General features: G+C 34.4%; 3 protein-coding genes across 5 annotated transcripts; 2 read left to right on the forward strand and 1 right to left on the reverse strand.

Moving 5' to 3' along the window:
- Positions 1–2,043: 2,043 nt before the first annotated feature.
- On the forward strand, positions 2,044–5,554 carry LOC120625222 (vacuolar-sorting protein SNF8). Its single transcript, XM_039892216.1, has 4 exons — positions 2,044–2,433; positions 2,839–3,040; positions 3,512–3,658; positions 4,598–5,554. The coding sequence occupies exons 1-4, from the start codon at positions 2,166–2,168 to the stop codon at positions 4,752–4,754; spliced, it is 774 nt and encodes a 257-aa protein (XP_039748150.1). The 5' UTR covers positions 2,044–2,165; the 3' UTR covers positions 4,755–5,554.
- LOC120625221 (rho-associated protein kinase 2-like) lies at positions 4,393–11,406 on the reverse strand. Of its 3 annotated transcripts, XR_005658789.1 has the most exons (12): positions 11,245–11,406; positions 10,223–10,402; positions 10,035–10,142; positions 8,185–8,514; positions 7,878–7,965; positions 7,560–7,743; positions 7,173–7,296; positions 6,666–6,814; positions 6,252–6,350; positions 6,094–6,168; positions 5,714–5,919; positions 4,393–4,553 (listed from the first exon to the last, which is right to left on the reverse strand). XR_005658789.1 is itself a non-coding variant. In XM_039892215.1 (11 exons), exons 1-11 carry the CDS (start codon positions 11,290–11,292, stop codon positions 5,787–5,789), a joined length of 1,509 nt encoding a protein of 502 aa, XP_039748149.1. In that variant the 5' UTR covers positions 11,293–11,406; the 3' UTR covers positions 5,599–5,786. The 3 variants fall into 3 exon arrangements, 2 of the variants coding, with proteins under 2 accessions (XP_039748149.1, XP_039748147.1); XM_039892215.1 differs by lacking the exon at positions 4,393–4,553 and having other exon boundaries at positions 5,599–5,919; positions 7,878–7,956; XM_039892213.1 differs by lacking the exon at positions 4,393–4,553 and having other exon boundaries at positions 5,599–5,919.
- A 301-nt stretch (positions 11,407–11,707) lies between these two features.
- LOC120625454 (histone deacetylase 11) lies at positions 11,708–19,850 on the forward strand. Its single transcript, XM_039892529.1, has 8 exons — positions 11,708–11,839; positions 11,943–12,066; positions 13,280–13,390; positions 14,041–14,132; positions 15,065–15,269; positions 16,474–16,640; positions 17,743–17,851; positions 18,977–19,850. The coding sequence occupies exons 1-8, from the start codon at positions 11,832–11,834 to the stop codon at positions 19,142–19,144; spliced, it is 984 nt and encodes a 327-aa protein (XP_039748463.1). The 5' UTR covers positions 11,708–11,831; the 3' UTR covers positions 19,145–19,850.
- Positions 19,851–24,206: the final 4,356 nt, after the last annotated feature.

A 24,206-nucleotide genomic window follows, 5' to 3' on the forward strand; every position in this document is an offset into this window, starting at 1 on the left:
AATACTTTTATTTTTATTTTTTCCAAGTAAATTTGTTAACTTTGTTTCAGAAAATTTCCAACTTGAAAAAAAAAAGCTTATGCTCGTAACTTCGCAGCGTTTATTTTTTGTGTCACTTATGTTTATACTGTTTAGTGTGTACAGACCTGTGTATAGCATTATTGGCCTCATTCCACATAGTGATGACAAGTAATAAGCTTAGGTTCTAAAACTATCTATAGGTACTTTTTTATCGTAACATTTTAATGCATTTTATTTATAAAAAGGATATTTTAAATCTGAATACTTCTAAGACCAGTTGATTTATTATAATTTCATAATCGCTGCAAAATTACTTACCTACCTACTAAAATCCTAAAAAAAATTGTCCTTTGGTAAAAACCAACTAATCAACTCTTGTTTGGTGGTAACCATTCGCGGCCGAAGCGTCACATTTAACAACTGCATTGTACAATGCACTCAAGGGCTTACTTTTAGTGGAATATTTTTTTTACATTTTTACCATTATTGCCTATTTAGTGTAGTGGTTGGCATGTTAAACTATAGGTTATGAGGTCTTCGGTTTGATTCCCGGGTCTGGCCAAAAATCCCCTCGGCTCAAAACTGTTTATCATTATCTTATCCCACAATGAATAGGGTTTACTCCATCACGCTGGCCCAGTGCGGATAAGTGGACTCCACACACATTTGAGAACATTATGGAGAACTCTCAGGCACGCAGGTTTCCTTACAATGTTTTCCTTCACAGTTGAAGCAAGTGATATTTAAATTGCTAGACGGTTTCCACGCGATATCGCACCGGATCGCTTAATCGCTTAACGGCACGTCTTTATCGGTAGGGTTGTCACTAGCCACGACCAAAGACAGAGATAATATAAATACCACTGCCGGGAATTGAACCTGGAACCTCCTACTTAAACCACAGAGCTCACCGTTGCGCCAGTGATGTCATCGACTAGTAGGTACACAATATTTATCATCTTTAGCCTATGGAGGGTAGAGGTAAGGAGAGTCATCTTATATGGGAGAAAAGTTGAAAAAGTGTCCAGTTGTTGCGCTAAATAACAGTTCAAAAATCCTCCACAATGGCGCTGGTGGATGCACAGGGTATGGTATGAATGTAGCAATCGTAGATGAATTGAAGTATGCCGAGTTAAAAAAATTAATGTCATTATCGACTAAAGTAGTTAATTATTGAGAATTTCAACAACTTACGTTGTACAAAATATTGTGGTAAATATAACCTTACTTCCTTGTTTATTTTTCAAGCCTACTCTAACAATATTTGGTTTGGCGCTTCTTTGAAGAGTTACCTTGATGCTAATGTGGCGCCATCCTAATTTAATACATTTTGACGACACTTTTTCATATACACAGATGATCCTCCTTACCTCTACCCTCTATACTTTAGCCTTAACTATTGGCCCAGATTAAAAAAAATTGTCAAGCGCCGAGCGTCACAGAGCACGATAAGCATAATGCTCTAAGTTATAAAACCTCCTCCTATGAGGGAGACCTGTGTTAGGCACGCTTAGTACATGTAAGATAAGCTCGCTCGCGATCGAAAAGTCGTTTTAGAGTATCGAAATACTGGAAAATAACGATCATAACGGATATTATACTTTTTGGTTCAAAGATCAAAGCAATCAATACATCAACTAAAGCTTTTGGCAGAACTTTGTAAAAAAAGTACAGGGTTTTCAACTCTAACAGCTTGAGTATTAGGCTCCTTTTACTTTGATGGTATAGAGTTTAATACGCGAAAACGTCTCCTCGACTGCGAGCGAGCAAATCTTGTAAGGCTAAGGCTACCATATTTTTTGAAAATCCTATTTTTGAAGGTACATTAAAATCTGTACCTATAGTTTTTCAAATAAAATACCTCTAAAAGCCTATTTTTCTTAAACATTGAGGGTGTAGAATAGCAGATAAAAATTTGTATGGATAAATTCTACTTTATTGTAAGCTGTACAACATAAAATGTACTCTGTGGTTATTTGTTAATTAATGTCAAAGTCAAAGACAAAGTATTTATTTATTTACTGGTTTGTGATCAAAACATAAAAAAGGGAAAAGTTTGTTGCTATAATTTCGCTAAAAAGTAATACCCTCCATAAAAGTAACATAGCAACTGTTAGTTTTTTTTAAATTATTTTTTAGTAAACATGAGACGTCGAGCTGGAGTCGGTGCGATACAGAAGCAGAGGCTTGAGCAAGAGAAATACAGGGAGAAGGGATCAGAGATCCAGGAGAACCAATTCCAGCAGATGTCCAAACAGCTGGAGGTTTTCAGGGAGAACCTGGAGGAGTTTGCGTCTAAGCACAAGAGTGAGATAAAGAAGAACGCACAATTTCGGCGGCAGTTTCAAGAAATGTGCGCCGCAATTGGCGTTGATCCTCTTGCTTCAGGGAAAGGGTTTTGGTCGGTTTTAGGTAATTACATTTCGCATAATTTTTACATTGGCTCTGGGACACGTTCGCACATGCATATTCACAATTTAGTTCCGTCAGTCTTTATCAGTGTAGCCATTTGTGACTCAATCTGGCCAATTTGGAATATAGATTGCACATACTATATTGAAATTATGGTATTCAATACCTATTGTGTGTATTATTATTTATTTCCTTGCCTGATTTATGTCCTATCTAAATTTTTATTTACTTATATAATAATAAAAGAAGAATGAGATTATAATAGCTAGCTGACATTTTTTTTTGCAAATTTTTGTCACCCTGGCCTGGCTCTTCTCACCCCTTTTATGTGTATTTCATTTACCCACTGAACAGTGTATTTAAGTGACTAAAAGGTGAATTTCTTAAATTGTTTTCTTATTGTAGGCATTGGTGACTTTTACTATGAACTGGGTGTGCAAATAGTAGAGGTGTGTTTAGCAACAAATTATAAAAATGGTGGACTTATTACCCTGGAGGAGTTACGGAGCAGGCTTATAGCAGCTAGGGGTAAGGCTAAGAAACACCAGGATATAACCAATGAAGACCTTTTGGCTGCAGTGAAGAAACTTAGGATTTTTGGAAATGGGTAATGTGTCATTTATAACTCATAATTTATAGCCAACTTTCTCTACATGAAAATATTAACTCTAATTTCATCAAAAAGACAAATAAAATAATAATAATTATCAGTTTTAATTTAAACTAACAAGAAGGCTCAATGGCAGGGATCTCTTCCGAGTGTCCACTTAACTACAAATGGATAAAAATGGCATCAAAAATAGCTAATATCAAGACAAAGTTTTTAAAAAGATATTCCCAAAACACAGTAAATATATTAAAGCAGTATGGTAACTACAAACAAACAATGAAGCTAGCACCACCCAGCCCCAAAACTATTATGGCAGGATTTTAGTTGGGGTACTAGCTTTAAGGCCTCATTGGTGCGTGCATTGGTGCCAGTGTGCTGTTTTTAATGTTTGTTAGTAGTTACTGCTTTAAAATATTTATTGTGCCAAAAGTCTGTCCCAATATTTTTATTCATACATTAATTTTACAGGTTTACTGTAGTTCCAATAGGTAAAGGAAAGTGGCTTGTCCAGTCAGTGCCGGGAGAGTTAAATTTGGATCAAACACTAGTATTGCAGAAGGCTAGTACATTAGGCACAGCTTGGGTATCTACAAGCATTCTAACTCAGGATTTGAGGTATGAAAAGTGACAATAAAATTCGTAATCTCAAAGCAAGTGTTACTATATTGTATAATGTATATCATGGAAGTATACAAGATATTTTTTAGCATGTAAACTTGCAATGCCAATATAGGCAGGTGTATGGCAGTTTTTTCAAAATCATATTCCTAATCGGTTTCTGTGCTGCATTTGTTGCATCATTCTTGCATAAGGACACAAACTAAATGTCTTGGTGGCACATTTATGTTGGTAGGGTGGTAAATTGCTACTTCTGAAGCCTCCTACATAACTAAACTAAGAAAATGTAGGTTTTTGTCACCAAATAATTATTATGTTAATTCACCTCTGACTAATAAGCACAAGTGCTTATCGATTGGAAACTTCTCACATTTTGAAGATCTTGTCACATACAATACTTATTTTTATTGATACTGTTTGTATGTGTGGTCACTAATTTGGAAATAAAAATGAAAGACACTAGTAAAGCCTCACACCACATTTTGAAATTCTACCTAAATTTAGATACTTTAAAAATCAAACTCATATCTTTTATTTAGATGCGTTCCTTCATATATTTCTTTTGAAAGTGTTAGTTTTCTATATTTGTTAACTGTTAACTAAAGTTACAAGGATTTCGAAAATTAATCAAATTGTTTTCCTTTCGCGTCCAACAGCAATCAAGGTCCCAGTCTCATGTGAACCGTTGCTGATCAGTTGTGACTTCTTGGCTGGAAGTTAGTTAGCTTCCTCCGATATTAATTCCCTAGATGAATGCTACACTAATTAATTAGTGCAGGGTAGTCAAAGATGCAGTGGTGTTTCACTGCATAGTCCTGCAGATTATATCTATAACCAGTGATCTAGTGTCCATTGAGTCCACAGTGGCCTGTCAGAGCTTAAGGAGACAAACCTACAAAAGTGAATAACATTAATTTTATATATCTTGTTTTACAGTTGGAATGATACTAGGGCAGAAAATGCTCTAAATCATATGGTGAAGGAAGGACTCGCTTGGGTGGATACTCAGGATCCTAAAGAAACCCTGTATTGGTTCCCAAGTATGTTTGCAGAGTGTGTTTCTGCATCAGAAGATGCTGTTTCAACAAAGTAACACTTCTTGTTCTATAATATCCTTTTTACATGGGAAAATTATTTTTGGCACATACGTGTACAGTATGTTAGTTTACATGGCATTAATTACAATTATAATAATTGTATTGTGTTAATGCACCAAAACAGATTCTTTCTGATCAGATATTAAGAGTGTGAGGAATGAGACCTATAGTGTGACAGTTTGGAAGTTTTTCCTGATCTTTTCCTGTGATTTTATAAAGGTTTCTGTCTGGTCTGTTGAAGTTACATATTTTACTGTGTCTATTTCAATTGTTAATTTTTGAAATATACACATAATAATACTATTAAATTTGAATCTTAATTATTTATTTTTATTCCTTATGATTATCATTGAAATGAAATGATTTGAGATGAAATGAAAATTTATTTGTTCACATATAAAAATAGATGATAAGGCGGAGAACTTCTATTAAGTTTAAAACCTGTGCCAGAAGATCTCTTCTGATCACTCTTCCATTATAAGACACATTTTTATTTCAATTTATTTGTAAAATACATTCATCATTCATTCATCATTAGTCATAAACTAAAAAGTTGACAATGTTTTATAATTTATCTTTCTTTTGTTATTGAGAAAAAAGCACATTATGGAAAGTAACTCTTCCAGTGTTCGGTAAGAACAGCTATAAAATAATTTTCTTATGTTAAGATGTTATTATTTGTAAATACAAGTAGGTGTGAGGCTGGGTTAATATAATGTATAAAGTATAGATAGTGAAAAAACATAATTGTTAATAATATATTTTAATCTGTAAATAAATTGAATCACTCGCTTACATGTTTTACTTATATTAATATTGCAACATTAAAATAATTACTCAGTCAGGTAAATAATGAGGTCAGTTTGACTTTTCACTTGTAAAATATTTCACTTGTTTTTTTGGTTCTAAACCATTCAAATTATTAGTTTTTTGTATACATAATTAAATTGTTTACCTTTTATGAGTTATTTTATATAAATTGGCGCATGCGCTTAACAGCAATGTGAGATGATAAATTTTTAGTGTCTTCAACTTGACGTACTGTTATCGTGATTAAAAGAGCTAATGTTTAACTGGTTTCGGAGTTCTTTATTTTCTTTATCCAAGTTATCTAATTTCTTCTTTAGTTTTTCTGTCATGTCTATATAAGATTCCTTCCATCTGAAAATGTTTTTATTTTTTTAGTCTGTGATCCAATCTCTTTATCAAGCTTTGACATTCGAAAGGTGTCTTCAGTTTAACTGTGTCAAAACACTGCTTAACTATTACAACGTTATTTCATGTTTGCTTATAATTTAGTTTTTGTAGTTATATTTATATTGTGTATATACTTACTTTTTACTAAGTTCCATTTGATTTTCAAGATGTTTATTTAGTTCCATCAGTTCCTCTTCTTTCGTTGAAACCATTCTAAAAGAAGTAATAGCTGTCATTAATTACGCCAGTATTCGGCACAAAGTTAATTTCAAAGACTACATTAGAGAGAGACATACTTTTGGCTTATCTCTGCCCTCGATGATAACATAGATTGCAATTTGTTGACCATTTTATGGGTTTCGTCCAATGATTTTTGGAGATGATCCACTTGTAATCTGAAAGCAGTAGTTGATTTAAAGAAAGAATATTATACTAATTTCATTTTTACCTTTACTTACAATGTATAAGGATGGATGAAAAGTTCTAATTTGAACTAATAAAAGAGATACATTGAGTTAATTAAATGGTTCTGTTTGAATGAAAATAAAGTCTTAAATAACATAATCTTAATAATATGTAGGTACTCTTTTGTCTTATTTGTGCTGACAGCATTAGTGAAGATAATGACGTCATCAGCGCTCGTTTACCACATTCAATCAAATCATCAAATACTGAATATCTAGAACATTATTGATCAAAGCTATTCTTACTTCAATTCATCAGTTTGTGTCTTCATAAGACTCTCTTCCCAGTCGCGTCTTTTACTATCTCTTGTTTGTGCATCTTGAATTCTCTGTATGTCCATTGTTAGGCATTGTTTCTCACATACTAATTGTATGTTGCGACGTTCCGACGCAACCTTTAACATTACATTAAATAACTTGTGTAATGTTAAAAATTAAGATTTATTCTCAAGTCAATAGAGATACATATTTACAAAGTGTAATATTTCATTCTTGTGTATTAAATTTTTGGGTTCTTTATCTTAAAATAGCTTTAAGTCATGTTATCCACAAATGTTAATTTAAAATTGTAATCTGTGTAGTGTTCTTATAAATGTTTCACATTTATAAGAACACTACACAGATTACAACACTACATTCAAACAGACGTAATTATATTGCATTGGTAGCTTTTGCCTTAAAAATTGCTATGTTGAATAAGAATTATTGTCAGGGTTCGATCTTTGGCCCAATTCATTTGAAATATGTAGTTACCAGTTCTTGGTACATAGCCTCAAGTCTTTGTTCGGCGATTGCAAGTTTAGGATCTGCGGCTTTTAAATTGTTTTGTTCCATCTTAACGTAGTTTTCATTTGTTGCTTGTAGAATTTTGATTTCCCTGTAATCAAACAATAAAATTCTGAGAATGGACTACATTTTCTACCAATATAGGTACGCCCTTTGGTTGTTGCAATGATGTTGATTTTAATGTTATTCAAATATTTATAAGTTTTGAAGGTGATATTCTACACAATAGCTGTAAGATTTCGTAATTTTCTAAATTTAATCAGCGTCTTAGCGAGTAATTTAGATTATTGTTTTCTTATACTGTAGGTATATTATTAATGTGAACCTGATAAAACCGTGTTTCACTTTAGATACCTTAAAGCCTTGTTTAGTAAAAGTCCCTTTTCAACAAGCTCACCATCAAGATTTCTAATATGCTGAAGCATATCAGAAACCTTTTCGTTGTAATTCTCTTTAACTTCTTCAATCTCTTTTCTATAACTTGATTCTATGTCACGGTGGACATCAGTAAATTTTTGCCTTAACGTTGACAATTCAGCTGTGAAACAAAATAAATATACAGTGAAAGTTACGTTGAAGTGTCGTCCTGTGTGTCAGCTTAAATTTTATTTAATGTCGTATATGTGAAATACTTAGTTTAGGTAGATTATTTTTAAATAATATAGTAGATACCTGTGAGGTCTGCAATTTTCTTATAAGCTTCATTTTTTTGACCTGTTACCAAATCAAAAAGTTGTAATGCTTCTGCAACCTGTAAAAACTTTGTATGACAAATAATCTCTTAACTTCTTTTTGCAAATAGGCGTACGTACTTGCATTTGAATTTTTCATACATAACTTTGCACTATTAGTTTTAGTGATATTCGTAGCTTAAAACTTGCAAGAGTTCCAAACGCTCCCCCGTCAACAACGCACTTCTCATAAATAATTAAATAACAATAATACTCTCTTCAATAAATGTTTTAGATCAATATTTTACCTTGGATTTGGCTTCTGCTTCCCTTTTAATTATATCAACACATTCTTTCTGGCATATTGTTAGTTGAGTTTTAGTGTCTTCACGGCTCTTTATTTCTGAAGATATATTTATCTTGTGTTCTTCCAAACATTTTTTGAGTTCCGCTAATTCTTCTTCTAGTTCTTTAAGCCTTTCTTTATAAGATGTTATTTCCCTTTCTTTAGTTTTCAAATCACTTTCTAATGAATTATTTTCGTTGCGCAATTTTTTGTATCTTGATTCCAACTCGACATAATCGGAGAGTGCTGTTTCTAACTTAAGATCCAAGTCTCTTTTTTCGTCTGTTGTTGTCTGGATAAGATTTTATATATTACACTTGGCTGAATTATGCAGTCTTAATTCAGTCTGAATTTAGCATGCCGGTTTACTGAATGCGATTAAACTGAACTATATTCGGCAAGGACTGAATGAGACGACTTAATTCAGCCCAGTGTAAGTGTAAATAAGCTTTTTGATGCGATAACGATACATATAAGTTAATGATTTTATATTATAATACGAAATGAATGGAAAAGATTTGCACTGAAGACTAAGATAAAGATGAATATCTAATGATTTTTTTTTTGTTTATTTGACTTGGGAGTTTTGTCATAACATTGATAATGTTACCCCCGTATCAGCAGATTCAGAATAAATAATCAATATAGGTACTTATTAGGTATTAAAGCAATATGGTGAGCGACCTCGCTTCCTTTGTCAGTGGGGCGGCTAATAAAACTGTTGCACGTGCCCACACAGATTATGTTTAAGAAGGCTATGCTTATGTTTAATCCTGTAGATGTTTCGAAGCGAAACGTGCGTTACATTGGAGGATCTGTGTGGTTTGGTTACTGAAGAAATAAATGGTATTAAAAATAAAATTTAACTGCAGTGCAGATTATATTTTTTTTAATAAATATACTACGCCAATACATACATCGCCATCTTGCCCCAAAGTAAGCGTAGCTTGTGTTATATGGGAATAATGTGCATAAATACTTACAATATACAGATAAACACCCAGACAAACATTTGTGTTCAACACACAAATAATTTGTTATAGATAGATATATAGATAAATTCTTTATTGCACACAATTAAGGGATAAAGATAACATATATTGAAAACATAAATACTAGAAAAATAAAAATGCGCAAAGGCGGTTTTATCGATATAAGCGATCTCCTCTAAACAACCCTTAATGAAAGAAATTTGGTTATAATTGTTGTGGGAATCGAAACCCACAGCCTTGGACTCAGAAAGCTGCCCATTGCGCCAGTCGGACGTACGCAGTATTGAAACTATTCTAAATTTTACCCCAGAGCAAGTAATCTGTTTAATGAAATAGTGTCGGTACACGGTACGACAGGAGGATTTGGCATTTTACATTTATGCTTTTATTTATTTTGTGAATTTTGCTTTTATGTGCGTACTTGTTAGATGAATAAATTGTTTTTCTGTATTATGATATAAACGAATATAACTAATAAAGACAGTTAAAAGGATAATTAATATAAATGAATAATATGAGTAGATAAACGAAAGTAAAATAACTATTTTTCACCACGCGAAGTGTTGGGTTCATTGTATCCTGTACTTTTTTTATAATAAAGGATCCAAAGTCATTACGTTCTCAATCCATATTAAAAGTCCACAAACAGAACCTTTTACTACGGCATGGATGGCCTTCAGTATAAAATGCCAAATTCTCCTACGGAATTACGCCGCACGCAGTGACCATTGGTAGCGCAGCGCGGCGCGGCGCCTTTGACAAAATGCGGCACGGGCCAAGACGGCACGTAACAAAGGCGACCGGATCAACGCGAATTTACCTGATTTCCTCGTCTATTATCGTAGGTCTGGTATGTTTTTAATTCTATATCTAAAGCATCAATGGTTTTCTGCGATGTCTGCCAAAGAACATGGAGTGAATCTCTTTCCTGTAATATTAAAACATAAATATTGTAAACAATCGTGATAGAAGTCACGTAATTACACTTAGGTATGTGTCAATGTTTACCTTAGTCAGCAATGAGACTTGTCTCCTCAGCTCTTCGATTTCATCACTGTTGCCGTTGTTCTCGTGAGCCTGCTGCGCATGGTGAAGCTTCTCCTTCAACAACGCACCCACTTGCTGTGACAGCTTATGATTATCGGCTATCAGTGTTCTAATCTCTTGTTCTACGACAGTTTGGTTTTGCTATAAAAGTCAATTAACAGCCCTATTAAAATCCAATTGTTTGGCAGAGGTGTCGAGATGAGGTTGTGAGTCGGTGGTGTTGGGAACATCGAAAGAGTTTCAGGGCGCTGCCGCTCCAGTAAGTAAACGGTCCAAGACCGTGGAATTTGGAACAACCTAAAAGATACCGATGCACAGCTGAACTATTCCACTAACTTTTCCAGCAATTTGTCAAGTCGTCGCCTTCATACAAAACGTATAGTTTGTAGTTGAAAACTTATCGCATATTTACTACGCGGATTATATTGCCACCGCTTAGCAACTGTTAGAAAAGTGAGTGAATCGGGCAGCAGAAGTGGGCGTCCATCGGTTGACATGATCTTCAGCGGGGAGGTGGGACTTTCCACACTGCTCCAGTATAGCAGTATAATAGCTTCATCTACCTGATGATCTATGGGTTTATCTTCTTTTCCATCACCTATTATCATAATTTTAGTACTTAGGTAGTTATTACGTTTACGCGAACACCTTTCCATATTGCGTAAACGGATTACTGTATCGATTTTTAAAACTGTTTTTCTTATAAATACTTAAAGCAGGCATTAGGGATCAGTCTTCAGAATATATTCTTTGTCATGACTTATGTTACAGGTGTAGAGCCTCAGTTGTGATTTTTTTTTATATTTCCTGAGGAACTGAAACGATTACGAATAGAACATCGCTCGACACGTTAGGTAGGTACACTTAAAACAGTAGTAGGTAATAAAATAAACTAAAAAGATAATAAGATGAGAAAATATATATCTGCAGGTATGGTCATGGTGGGAATCTACTCGTGTTTACAATATAATTTACCTACTTACCCTGTAAAATTGAACTTCGTTTTGTAGGGCTTCTATATTAGAATCCATTTGTGTCTTGAATGAGATTATAAAAAAAAATCTTTTAAATTTAAGTTTTCTTTAGAATCCATTGTACTGAGAAGTTTTTATCTCACCACATGGTAGTTTTGTTTACATTTCTCGCGTCGATGTGTTGGTGGTTGCTTAGCAACGGGTTTATGAACTGGCATATAAAGCATTTTGTCCGAAAATACTGGAATGTAAAAATTAAAATAACCATTTAGGTAAAATAGCAATTAATTAGTATTTTAATTACATTGTATTTTGTATCATTAGAGGAATATGTGATTTGCATTATTGAGTTAACTTTAATAGCAACAAGAATAAAACTACAAATACATTGACTAGAAGTTTCTGAACGGTATGTTATGATCGATTTATCAAATGTCGAAGTGACATATTTTTCTGGGCTCCGTGTTGACGACTGAAAATTTCACAACAAACTGGTTCAACTTTGAAACTCCCGGCGAAGATAGTGAGGTTTATAAAATGTAAAAATTACCCAATTCGAATAATTACCAACATAAATGTGAGTTTGGCGTGCCACAATGACAAGGTGCGTATTAAAATTCACGAGAACATTGGATTTTATGCGGTCTTTATAACTTGAATATTATTTGCGTATTTACCTCTTATTGATTGAGATCGTTTTATTTTAGCCTTCACTTCGATATCAGAGAGGACCAGTGGCCGTTAGTTTATGACGAAAAGTACAATGTGTCTTTCTGCGGCTTTGAGAAGTTTCATGTATTTGATGCAAAAAAATGGCGTAATATCGTAGAGGTACGTTACCCTAAATTTTATCCGTGACTTTCTTGCAGTTAAAATAGGCTATGCCTGTCTCCAGAATGGTAACTGCGTTTTGGTCAAATTTCACCATCATTGGTTTTGCTGTTTAGCTAAGAAAACGGTAATAAACATACATACATAAGCCTTCCTCTTGAAACATGGGTAGCATCTTTTATTAATTGCTGGGATCAATTACAAGTGTTATGCCCTAGGGATTCTAAAGTATACTAAATATACTAGAGTCATGAGTATATTAAGGGGCACCTAAAAACAGCATTACCAATGCATTGAATAATCTAGTTTTCACACATTGAAAGACAATATAATCAAGGCTAGCATAATAACAACTTTTGAGCACCTATTTAGTAGTCTAGAGTTAAATTTATGCTGCAATTGTATCAGTTTTAAAAGGAATTTTCAATAGCAAATGATTTTGCACTTCATATCCTAGTCAAAGGGTTTCACAATATTCATAAGAACATCAAAAGGGTTGTGCAATTACACACTGAAGAAATATAGGAACATTCAAATCAACAAGTGAACATTTGTTAAAGCAAGATAACAAATAGCAATGAATATAATTTCAATGTAAGATGTTTCCTAATTGCAAGCAAACAAGCTTGCATCTTTTGTTAATCATCATCATCATCCTTAAGAAACCATTGCCCGCCCACTATAGGGCGTGGGTCTCCTTTCCGAATGGGATGGCTAAGGTTGTAGTCCACCATGTTGACCAAGTGCAGATTGGTGGACCTCACACACCTCTGAGAATGTTATTGGGAACTCTAACGCATGCCAGTATCCTTATCATGTTTTCTTCCACTCTGAAAGAAAGTGATATTTTGAAATTTCTTATCCTATACACCGAAACATAACACCGAAAAGTTAGTGTGGTGTGTAAAGTGGCTTATTATTATTATTATTAAACTCTTTATTTGTATACCACAACATTTAAAATATAACAAAAACAGAAACATCGAAAGAAGTAGTAATACAAAAGGCGGCCTTATCGCTTAATAGCGATCTCTGCCAGGCAACCTTAGAATTAGGAAAAAAAAAGAAGAGGAGAATAGACTGCTGGTGGTACAAATATTAAAATACATACATGCAAATAACTACAGGCTTGTTCAGATTTTCCAAAATCATTTCTTACAGTTCACCTTTGCTAAATGAGAAACTCCTTTTCATTTTGGACTTGATGTTACAGTACCTCATAGAAGCAAACTTCATAACTCGAGAATGTCTGGTTAAGCCACTTGAAGCTAAGGAAAATGAATTACTACTGGTGCACACTAAGAAGTACCTCAAATCACTGAAAGTAGGTATTTTTGACTCTTTTTTAAAGTTTTAAACTTGCGTATAAGAACCTTGCTACCTGTATATGTGATGTAGTAAACTCGCATAAACAACACTTGCTTTATGTATTTGAGGCGTACTAAACTTGCATAAATGACACTGGCTTCATGTATATGAGGCATATCAAACTTGCATAAAAAATAAAAGATAAAGATGCAGGCTAACTTGTTAGGAGTATATCAGTTATACTAAACCCATGTTCCTGTATGATGCTGCAAACCTATTCAATCGCTAAATTGCTAGGCTGTACATCTTTGTAAGTAGGTTCAAGAACAGAACAGTAGATGAAATTTTGTATGAGAAAAATTTACATAGTTACATAACCAACACAATGAATTCTTCGATCAAATGCAAAATTTTATAAAATCCTGATAGTTGCAGAGTTTATCTTGTTCTAATAAACACACAGAAAAACACTTCAGTTTGATTGTTAGTGCAGATACTGGCATACACAAGGCTTTTCACTATGGTAGCAGAAAGATAAGATGGAAAAATCCTCCTTTACAAGTTATATCAAATTTTAAGGTAGACAGTGCTTTTATGCATGTACGAAGTGTGTGAGTATAAATATAGCTATTACTTACCGGAACTTTTAAATGTGTTTCGTTTCAGTGGAGTGGTAGAGTTGCAATGATTGCGGAGGTACCGGCGGTTGCTTTAATTCCAAATGTTCTGGTGCAACATGCTTATTTAAGGCCTATGAGGTGAGTCAAAAGACGATGACCAGTGTTGTATAGAGGCATACCCTTATCAGAAACTGCCATGACCTAAAGCTATATTTAGTTAACTCTAAAGCACTTGAGACCTAGAGCTTAAATTTATTCATTATTTTTTATTTAATGCACTGAGCAAACAAGAACGTGTGTAAAATTGCATATAGGATGCAAACTTGAATGCCCCTAAGGATGCAGCTTCTGCGCCCAAGCATCAACAGTCCGAATTTGCTCACACAGATTTTTAAAACTTAAAAGTCTGTGTGAGGCTAGTTCTATTAACAGGCTTGTTTCAGCTAACTTAACATTTAGTTATAAAATGATTAACTAATATAAACCTACATCAGAGTAGTCGGATGTCTAGGTCTATGCTTAGTCGATTGTTGATTAATCACATTTGCGTTCCTTTTTAGTCTGCATAAGCTTGCAATTGACGACAGTCATGCCTAACGGAAAGCAATGATAATTTCTAAATTGAGGCGTGCTTTCCTAGAAAATGCCTAGAAAACTTTTCTTTTTCTTGTAACTAAGTGTTCTCTTCCCAGTGTTTTGTTGAAACTGTGCCTAGGAAATAAGTAATTTGATTTTCGATGCTGGAAAACCTAAATGCCTTTTGAGGAACTTCTACAAGCAACATAAACCTTCGCGAATTGTTACACTCCATTTTACATACACAGTTACGTCTGTTGTTTGTTATCCGGCTAGTTTTTTTGTTATGGATCGCCCTGTTTAGTGTTCAGATTGTATTTGGTTTACACTATAAGAAATTAGTCATTTAATATTTTCTCTCTATCTGCCACTTTACAATATTTATTAGTAAGAGGGAGAAATATAATGTGAACTCTTTCTTGTCTTAAATTGTTTATAATCTGTTAAATCTTTAATTATTTTTTATTTTATTGCAACGTCAAGTTAATTAACAGGTTGCAAACCGGAGGATCTGTGTTAGCTGGTAAACTGGCGCTAGACCGTGGCTGGGCTATCAACGTGGGCGGTGGCTTCCACCACTGTAGTGCCGGTCGAGGCGGCGGGTTTTGTCCATACGCTGACATCACAATGCTCATTAAAAATCTGGTCATGCATTGCAATGTGCAGAACACCATGATTGTCGATTTGGATGCTCATCAAGTAAGTACTCTTGGTATAATTTGCTTAACTAACGGGAAATAGTCATCATCATCGTTTTCAACGTATTTCCGGCTCACTACTCTCAAAATGAGAAGGTCTTAGGCCGTAGTCCACCACGTTAGCCCAATACGAATTGGTGGACTCCATACACGCAGTTTTCCTCACGATATTCTCCTTGACCGATAAAGCGAGTGATATTTTAAATGCTTAAAATAACCCCTTAATATATAATCTAGTAAAAATCGGAAATTTAAACCGGGACCGCAGGCTACGCTCTACTGTTTAGCCTACGTTTATATGAAATATTTGTTTCAGGTAACTTCTGTACCCCCTATGTGTCTTGGTACTTGGAATATTTTAGATATATTTTTCTGGTCTAAAACCACCGCAATGTATACCACCGTCGCACAACACTGCTGGCACTCTTTCTAGGATGCTTCTTATATACCAAACTTTTGGTTGTGTTTTCTTATTTTTTCCAGTAAACAGTACACTTGGTACGGATTAACTGGGCCACTGTTGTACGAAATAAAAATCTTGGTTGATGAAATAAAAGTCAAATTGTTTCATCAACCAGCGCCACCTATTAGGTACCTATTCCGCCTATTCGAGTATTTTTATCAGCTGTATGAAACGACCGATATTTTAACCATCGCCGCACAGTGCCGCTGACACTCGTTCTAGGATACTTCTTATACTGTATACACCAGAGAGGAAGCGTTGATCCGTGATAGACCAGTTGGTAAGAGCTCGACGGGAAGAGCTTTCGAGGGGCCGAGTTCGAATCCCAGCAAGCACCTCCAACTTTTGCTAAGTTGCTAGTATATATATTACTAGCTTTAACGGTGAAGGTAAACATCGTGGAGAAACCTGTATGCCTGAGAGTTCTGCATAATGCTTTCAAAGGTGTGTGGAGTCCACTGATCCGCACTGGGCCAGCGTGGTGGACTACTGCCTTTACCCTTTTTCATTGTGGGAGGAGACGCGTGCCCTGTAGTAGGCCGGTAATGGATTTATATGAACTGCTAATTTAGTTTCTTATACCAATGAACCAGTACACATGGTATGGATTCTTCTTCTTTTTCTCTCTGAGCAGTTTCCGCACGTAAGCGATTCGCTTGTTGTACGTGATGGTATGGCTTAACTGGGTTACAGTTTTAAGAAAACAAAAACCGTGTGTAAGTCCAATTGTCTCGTCAACCAGGGCAATGGCTACGAGCGTGATTTCCTCGGCGTGCCCGAAGTGTACATAATGGATATGTACAACCGGCACATCTATCCTAAGGACGAGGAGGCAAAACGCGCCATACGCCGCAAGATCGAACTGGGCAACAGGGTTGAGGATCTGGAGTATATGCTCAAGCTTAGGAGGTGAGTTCTAAACCATGGTAGTTGAAGACCAATTACCTACGTGCTCGAGTCTTATGGTCATCGCACAATGGGGGCTTAATTCATAATTCATACGTTTAAGTAACAAGTTTAAAATTTGTTAAAAATTCAAATTCAAACATGTTTTATTCATGTAGACCACACACAGGCACTTATGAAGAGTTTATACATTTAAAATGTTAACAATAATGTTAGGTGATGGTGTAACTGCATTCGTTAACTTAAAACTAAAGCTAGGAGGGTTCCAAAAGCGCCCTGGTCTAAGAAGAGCCCACAACAAACTTAGCCAGGGTTTTTTTGTTATTACCATCTCAAAGTCGAGTTAATGTTTAGCTATGAAGTTAAAGCAATTCATACCCAAGCCTTTTTATCATACATGTAATCCTTAATATTACAACAGGATTTTTTTACAAGCTTACGTTTCATATAAACTTTGAACTTATTAAGAGACATCTCAAGGATTTCATCTGGTCATTTGTTATAAAATGATATACAATTACCCTTGTATACCCGGTTGTTTTTTTAAGTTCCTCAAAGTCAGTGGCGGAACTACCATAGAAGCCGAGAAGCCAGGCTTGCGTAACAATAAATATCTCTTAAATTATGCTTGACTATTCCGAAATGAAATTGACAAAATAATTAACACTTGATATCAATGAGGTTATAAACACAATGTTTTAACTTTTGCTGAATAATGTATATAGTCTTTGTCTACGTTACTGCAAGCACTACGTTACTATTTATTTATTTATTACTCTGGCAAGAAAACAACCAACAAACAACGGTAGCAACCAGCCGGACGCGATAGGAAAACATTACGCGCCGCACCGAAATATTATTATCGCGCTCTTCGCGTGTCTTCGTACGCGATCGGAGGTCCCGCTATGACTCGATCATGTATCATATGACCGCGGATTTTGACTCCCTGCAAAAGACCTATGTCCAGCAGTGGACTTCAATCGGTTGAAATAATGTGTAGTAATAAGAAACATATAAAAATATCTAAGCGCTACTCGCCCTTAGCTGGTATTTAAACTTAAAGTTGTTGAGTTTTGTTGTTGTAATTGTAGTAACTACTTAACAGGAATTTAAAACTAGCTCTGCAAGAGTTCAAGCCGGACATATTGGTGTACAACGCTGGCACTGACATATTGGACTCCGATCCACTTGGTCACATGTGTGTTAGCGAAATTGTAAGTCTCCATCAAATTTTTTAAATATAATTCGTAAAACCTTACAATGTGTAAATGAGAACCGAAATAATACTTCGGGGGATTTAGAGGTACATTATTTACTGTCTCTGAGACCTATCTGTGAAACCGCTAATAGTTTTTGAGTACACAATTGCCATAGTTTTTACTGAAATAAATAAGATACATCGCATGAAAAAGTAAAATCACGTGTCATGTGTAACTAACGTGTATTTAGTTACGCATGGCACGTGATTCTACTTTTACCTACGCTACGCGATGCGTACCTAATAAAAAAGAAGATGATGAAGAAACACTTTATTGCACGTATAACATACAGGAAAACAAACATTAAGGAGTATACAGTAAACAGATGCAAAGGCGGCCTTATTGATGCAAGCAATCTCTTACAGGTAGAAAGGACTAGAGCAAGAGAACGGGATAGTGCCAAGAGTGTTGTAATATATTCATAAATACCAAAATGCATAGATCATTTAAATAAATATGTATGTAATATATAAATATAAAATGTACATAATATATATAAATATATAACATACATAAAACATAGTACTACATTTTAATACATTTAAAGTTACCGGAGTCAATTCATTTTAATGTTGCATGTGATCTTAGGGCTGTATCTGATTTCTTTTAGTGAAAACTATGACAGTGGTTTCCTCCAAAACTATTTTGTTTCGGTTCCACAGATAAGTCTCAGAGACAGTAAATCATGTAGCTCTAACTCCTTTGAAGTAATATTTCGGTTTTCATTTATATGTTGTATAGATTGTTGATATTTGATTTAAAAGGCCATTTTTTACCTTGTTATTGAAATAACAATGACGGCCGATTGGCGCAGTGGGCAGCGACCCTGCTTACTGAGTCCAAGGCCGTGGGTTCGATTCCCACAACTGGAAAATGTTTGTGTGAAGAACATGAATGTTGTTCAGTGTCTGGGTGGAATATGTTATATTATAAGTATTTATGTCTATTATTCATAAAAATATTCAACAGCTATCTGAGTTCCCATAACACAAGCTACGCTTACTTTGGGACTAGATGGCGGTGTGTGTATTGTCGTAGTATATTTATTTATTATTTATTTAATATCAAATCGTTTTTCAGGGTATAATAAAACGTGACGAATTCGTTTTCGAGATATGCAAAGATCAGCGTATTCCGGTAGTGATGCTCACAAGCGGCGGTTACCTTCGGAAGACTGCGAAAATCATCGCCGATTCTATCATGAACCTAAAGAATAAAGGCCTGATCGGTTGCAACAAGCAAGATTGAGTTTGGTAACGCAAGATTTTATAACATTCCACTTATGTATTAAAAACCCTATTATGTCGCTTGTGTGCGATACTAAAGAGACATCTGAAAATGTAACATTTTCGTTTAAGAATATTTTCAGAACTGAAAGAATAACGCTACATAATCAAATTAAATGTCCTAATTTTTTAGGTTTTATAATAAATAAAAATCACGATTTATTTAGTTATGTCTTCCTTCTCGCTAGAGGGCGATGTATTAGAACTTAAATTAACTTGACCTCACAACTTAACTTATCAAAAGGTACGGCCTCGTAAAGAAAAGTGGTTTTATGAAACTAAGTAGCCAAAACACAGCAAATTCGACAATGTTATATTACCTACACCTAAAGTATTCCGTTAATTTCTAGTCAAAATGGTACGTTGATATGTAGCTTGCTTAAATGATTGGTATAAGCGTTATCTTTAAATCGAAGTTGTCTGAACCAAGTAAAATCGTCTTAGTATAAAAATTCATTAGGATTTTTGCAGTATGGTGCGGCGCTGTAATGCGTTCGATTCTTTAAGACTGTATTGAGGTCTGATCAAACTGAGGGCGAATGACGAGCGCGATGCGGTGTACGATTTAGAGCAATTGTCTATAGCTTATTCACTTTCTGGGTGTTATTCTGACAGCCGATTGACCCTGCTCTCTGAATCCAAGGCTGTGGTTTCCATTCCCACAACTGGAAAATGTTTGTGTGCTGAACATTTTTAGTGTCTGGGTGTTTGTTTATCTGTCAATTATAAGTATTCATGTATAATATTCAAAAAATATTCATCAGTCATCTTAGTACCCATAACACAAGCTACGCTTACTTTGGGGCTAGGTGGCGATGCGTGTATTGTATAGTATAGTATATATTCTTGGTAGCTAAATGCAGGAATATGTCACTTAATTTAGACGTTAAAGTTTTCTAGCTGCATTCAGTTAGATATAGCAGTTAGATTCATTAGGTTACTGGGTATCGCCGTACCGAAAAAAAGGTGACGTCGATTTAGCACTTTCTTGGGTTTAAAATAACTGCCCTGGATTTGAATACACTTTTAAAGGGACTTACATAACTTACCACTGGGTCAGAATTACAGTGGAGGGCTAAGTTGTAAGAAATTTAAAAATGAAAATAAAATACAAGATTAATTAAACGTAGTTTAACCCGATAGATCGTCCTTCTTTAGAATCCAATCGAGTGACTATTTGCGGCAGTTTTAACAGTTTACAGTTGCTTCAATAAACCGGTCTAAGTGAATTCCGTGCTGCCATTCGCCTAAGTTTTAACAGATAGAACTCATATTTTTTAAAAATATTAATTTACATTTTTTATTTTTATTTATTTTAATTTTTGAGTGTATTTATTAATAATTATATTTATAACGATTATTGTTAAAAGCTATTTTTAGATAGTTCTTTTTAATCTCAGGCGCACAAAGAAGTGGGTCTGTTTTTGTCGTTGTTTTTGTTTTGATTTCTTGTATGGATGTGTGTAAGGATGGCGGCAGAAATGATCTGGAAATTGTATGACAGGTTACCTAATGATCCACACAAAACAATATTTGATAGGTGTTGTTCTTCAACTGTGTGTACTTGACTAATTTTAAATTTGATTGATCTTGTAAAAAACTCTAAATGACAGAGGTGGTTGTACACTTATCGGAACATTTGTATAATGGAGTCGCCAACGAGTTATTAACGACCGAAAAGTTACAGAACACGGGTATTAATTTTAGATCGCTTACTATTACTACCCTGTAATTGAAGTTTGATGAAGATTCTTTATCGACCTATGTGAGAAATTTTATAGCAATGTAACGTTTTTCTGTTACGCGCCATTTTCATTTCTAAGTCACATTTTTCCGTTACACTCCAAATTTATTTCTAATGCATTCAACACGTGGGTGTGATTATGGTATTTTTAAAAAAGTTACTTCAGGTTAAAAAGTTCAGGTATTAATTAATACTGTTATAGTCGTAAAAATGTAATAGGCCCGTTTTGACATTTGTCATCGCGACGTAACTAGTTATGTAACCATGAGACTCTGTACTCGATACTCACGATAAATCAATTCAAGTTTGTATCAGTACTTGATTGATATTATTATGTATTGTAAAGTGTTCGTTCGTTCAAAGTATTCCTTTAACTTCACAACCAATACGCGTGACTGGCTGTTGATTATACGTCCACTTTTCAACATGTTGAAACAGAGTTAGTACTATATAACAACAAACACAAAACTCGAGTCAAATCACTATGTTTAAATTAATGTCCAAAATAGAAGAGCCATAGATAACGTTTAATAACAATATATATCAAACTTAAACGAGCGCACAGTCAACTTTACAAGATGAGGAACGAAAAACTGCGCAGTGCGCGCGGGGACGCTTCAGTCATGTGCCGCTTGGTCAGATACATCATCTCAGACTTATTATTTAGAACCCATTTTAAGAACCAAGCACATTCTTTGCAGTAAACATAACTACACAATATTTAATTTCGATATTCAGTAAAAAAATGGTTACAGCTCTAGTATAAAAAAAAAAAGGACTGAGAACGTAACTGTTTTCGGAACGTTTCGCAACAATTATAAATTGCATGCTACTATGAAGTAAGCGCAAAAAGAATACTCGCGATATATTCTTTCATATTATTTAACGTCCCAAAAAAATTTACGTATTTTTTAAAACACTGTATGTAATTGATTTTTATTTTTTTGTTTCTTTCAGTTTCGTTCCAAGTTACATTCTATGGTCTTTCACAAATGTCAAAACGGGCCTATTACATTTTTCCGACTATAATTTAGTAAACATCAATAAATAGAAAAAAAAATATTTCACAAAGAAGTTTCACTTCTTACGTGTTACACTAATACATACCCATTTTTTTCGTATTTTTTTACAAGCTATCACATTATGTGTGTTTTTTTTCTCGAAGATTCGAGCAATTAACAGTTAGTAAACAATTTCCGGAACGGGGTTGTTAGCTTGGTACATCATCTTTAATCCAGATGATGATATAAAGCAATGATATTTTTCTACTGGTAAATGTACCTATATATGCACCACGTACCTATTCTCTGTATTTGTTTTTATTCGCCGTTGATTGCCTGGAAGAAATCGCTAGGAGACGATAAGGCCGACAAATTGTATACGTTGTTTTGTTATACTTTATTTTTTTAATTACTTTTTGTGGGAAGCAATAAAAGTGTATTAATTCATAAATTACGAATTTATGAATCAATAGAGTAATGTAATGAATGAGTATATTAAAAAAAATATGTGTATTCTATACATCATTATAATAAATAATAATAAAAATCCTTTATTGCCATACACTATTGTTAATACAAGATTAATAACTAAAAGAATCATCAATTAATATTAACAATATAATTATGAATTATAGACTTTTTAAAAACATAAATTTCGCGGTATGCGGGCGAATAAGGCGCACCTATAGCGCATAACGCAATGGTTCCACCTGGATAACAGCAGGGATTAGTGTTTTAATAAGAGTTATTTTTTATTTCGTGCCTGGAATCGTACTCGGGACCTCCAACTTACATTCGTAGCGCTCACCGTTGCGCCAGGGAGGTCGACAACAGGTGGTTTATTTGAGAAGTTTCACTTCTCTTATGTTTCTTATACGAACCGATGAAGTGAATAATTATGATGATGACTTTAAGGCAAGAGTGAAAGGTATTTTCTAGGCAAGCCTGCTCCAACCTAAATATTTTCATTGCTTTCCACTATTAAAATAAAATAGTATTTTATAAAGATTATATATATAATATGTCGGAATGTCTTGTGGAATTATTAATATTCTAACGTGAAACATTTTTAGTTTGAAGTCTATTTTTAATTATGAGTAGATTATAGGCTTCCATTTGTTTGTAATGAAATTACAGCATATAGTCACATATGATAACGTATATCTTGATGGATCTCTATTTTAAAAATTCTAAGTGTCAAATATATAATATTATGTGTGTTACATAGTAAGAAGTAACGATATTAAGTGTATTGAAAGGAAGCTCTAGTGCCAGACGATTCAATTTCACGATAAAAGTCTTAAAAGCTTGCTTCATCTTGCGCCGCACTTTATCCGTTCTGATATTACACGAGTGTCAGCCCTCAAGGCATTCGTGGGCGACAGAGGGGTATTGTAGGTGGGGAGGGAAAGTATTTTTCTATGACACGCGTTCAAGGTTGGCACGCACAAATGATTTCATTTCTATACTTAAAGTAATGCTGGTGAGACGCGATAAATGATCTTAAAGCTTACAAACTTAGACGTTACTGCACACGGGAGAAAAAGGCAGAAATATTATATCTAATTCTCACGCTCAAAGTCAAGGTTTGTTTACATTGGTTATCTCGTTTCGCTGGCATTGCTTTGGTTATTCTTATTGTAGTAGTTAAATAATTTTATTTAATTCTACAATTCAATTGGTGTTTAGAAATTAAAATATTTTTTAATTTATCAGTATATTTAAAACTAAACTTTTGAAGTGTACTTTGATTTCGAGAGAATATGCCAAATTAGTATAATGAATTTATTTATCAAAAAAAAAAACTAGGTGTATCTATCTTTATTATTGTGATACTGTGCTGAGGGAATCAAATTCCATGATTAAATATTTATTAACTATCAAACCTTTGCTTTAATTTTTGCATAAATCTACCTACCTTCATTATCAACAAATCTTAGGGTGATGCCGATAATCGATTGCGTTGCGTATTCGCCGGATCAACACATATGAATAGCAACCGGACCAACATATTTTTGTGAGAGCTCTTCTGGTAAAGTAATACCGCTATGTTTATTTCTGCTCCATTCACATCGACGGCCGATAGGCAGTACCCTTTCTGAGTACAAGCTAGTGAGTTCGATTCCCAAAACTGGAAAATTTTTGTATGATGAACATGACTGAATTTCAGTGTCTGCGTGTTTATCTGTATATTATAAGTATTTATTAATTAGCGTACCCAGCCCGCTTCGCCGGGCTAGATTTTGCTTTATTTTATTAAAACAATAAACTTACATCAT

Source organism: Pararge aegeria, chromosome 7 (assembly GCF_905163445.1).
Source record: "Pararge aegeria chromosome 7, ilParAegt1.1, whole genome shotgun sequence".
Taxonomy (NCBI): Eukaryota; Metazoa; Arthropoda; class Insecta; order Lepidoptera; family Nymphalidae; genus Pararge; species Pararge aegeria.

Coding starts and splice junctions, on each gene's coding strand:
- LOC120625222 (XM_039892216.1), top strand. CDS start 2,166: ATGAGACGTCGAGCTGGAGTCGGTGCGATACAGAAGCAGAGGCTTGAG. Junction 2,434..2,838: donor AGGGTTTTGGTCGGTTTTAG/GTAATTACATTT, acceptor TTCTTATTGTAG/GCATTGGTGACTTTTACTAT. Junction 3,659..4,597: donor ATTCTAACTCAGGATTTGAG/GTATGAAAAGTG, acceptor CTTGTTTTACAG/TTGGAATGATACTAGGGCAG.
- LOC120625221 (XM_039892213.1), bottom strand. CDS start 11,292: ATGGATTCTAATATAGAAGCCCTACAAAACGAAGTTCAATTTTACAGG. Junction 8,515..10,034: donor ATAATAGACGAGGAAATCAG/GTAAATTCGCGT, acceptor AATCTTATCCAG/ACAACAACAGACGAAAAAAG. Junction 7,744..7,877: donor GAAAATTGCAGACCTCACAG/GTATCTACTATA, acceptor TTTGTTTCACAG/CTGAATTGTCAACGTTAAGG.
- LOC120625454 (XM_039892529.1), top strand. Junction 12,067..13,279: donor AATGGCGTAATATCGTAGAG/GTACGTTACCCT, acceptor TTGATGTTACAG/TACCTCATAGAAGCAAACTT. Junction 14,133..15,064: donor GCTTATTTAAGGCCTATGAG/GTGAGTCAAAAG, acceptor GTTAATTAACAG/GTTGCAAACCGGAGGATCTG.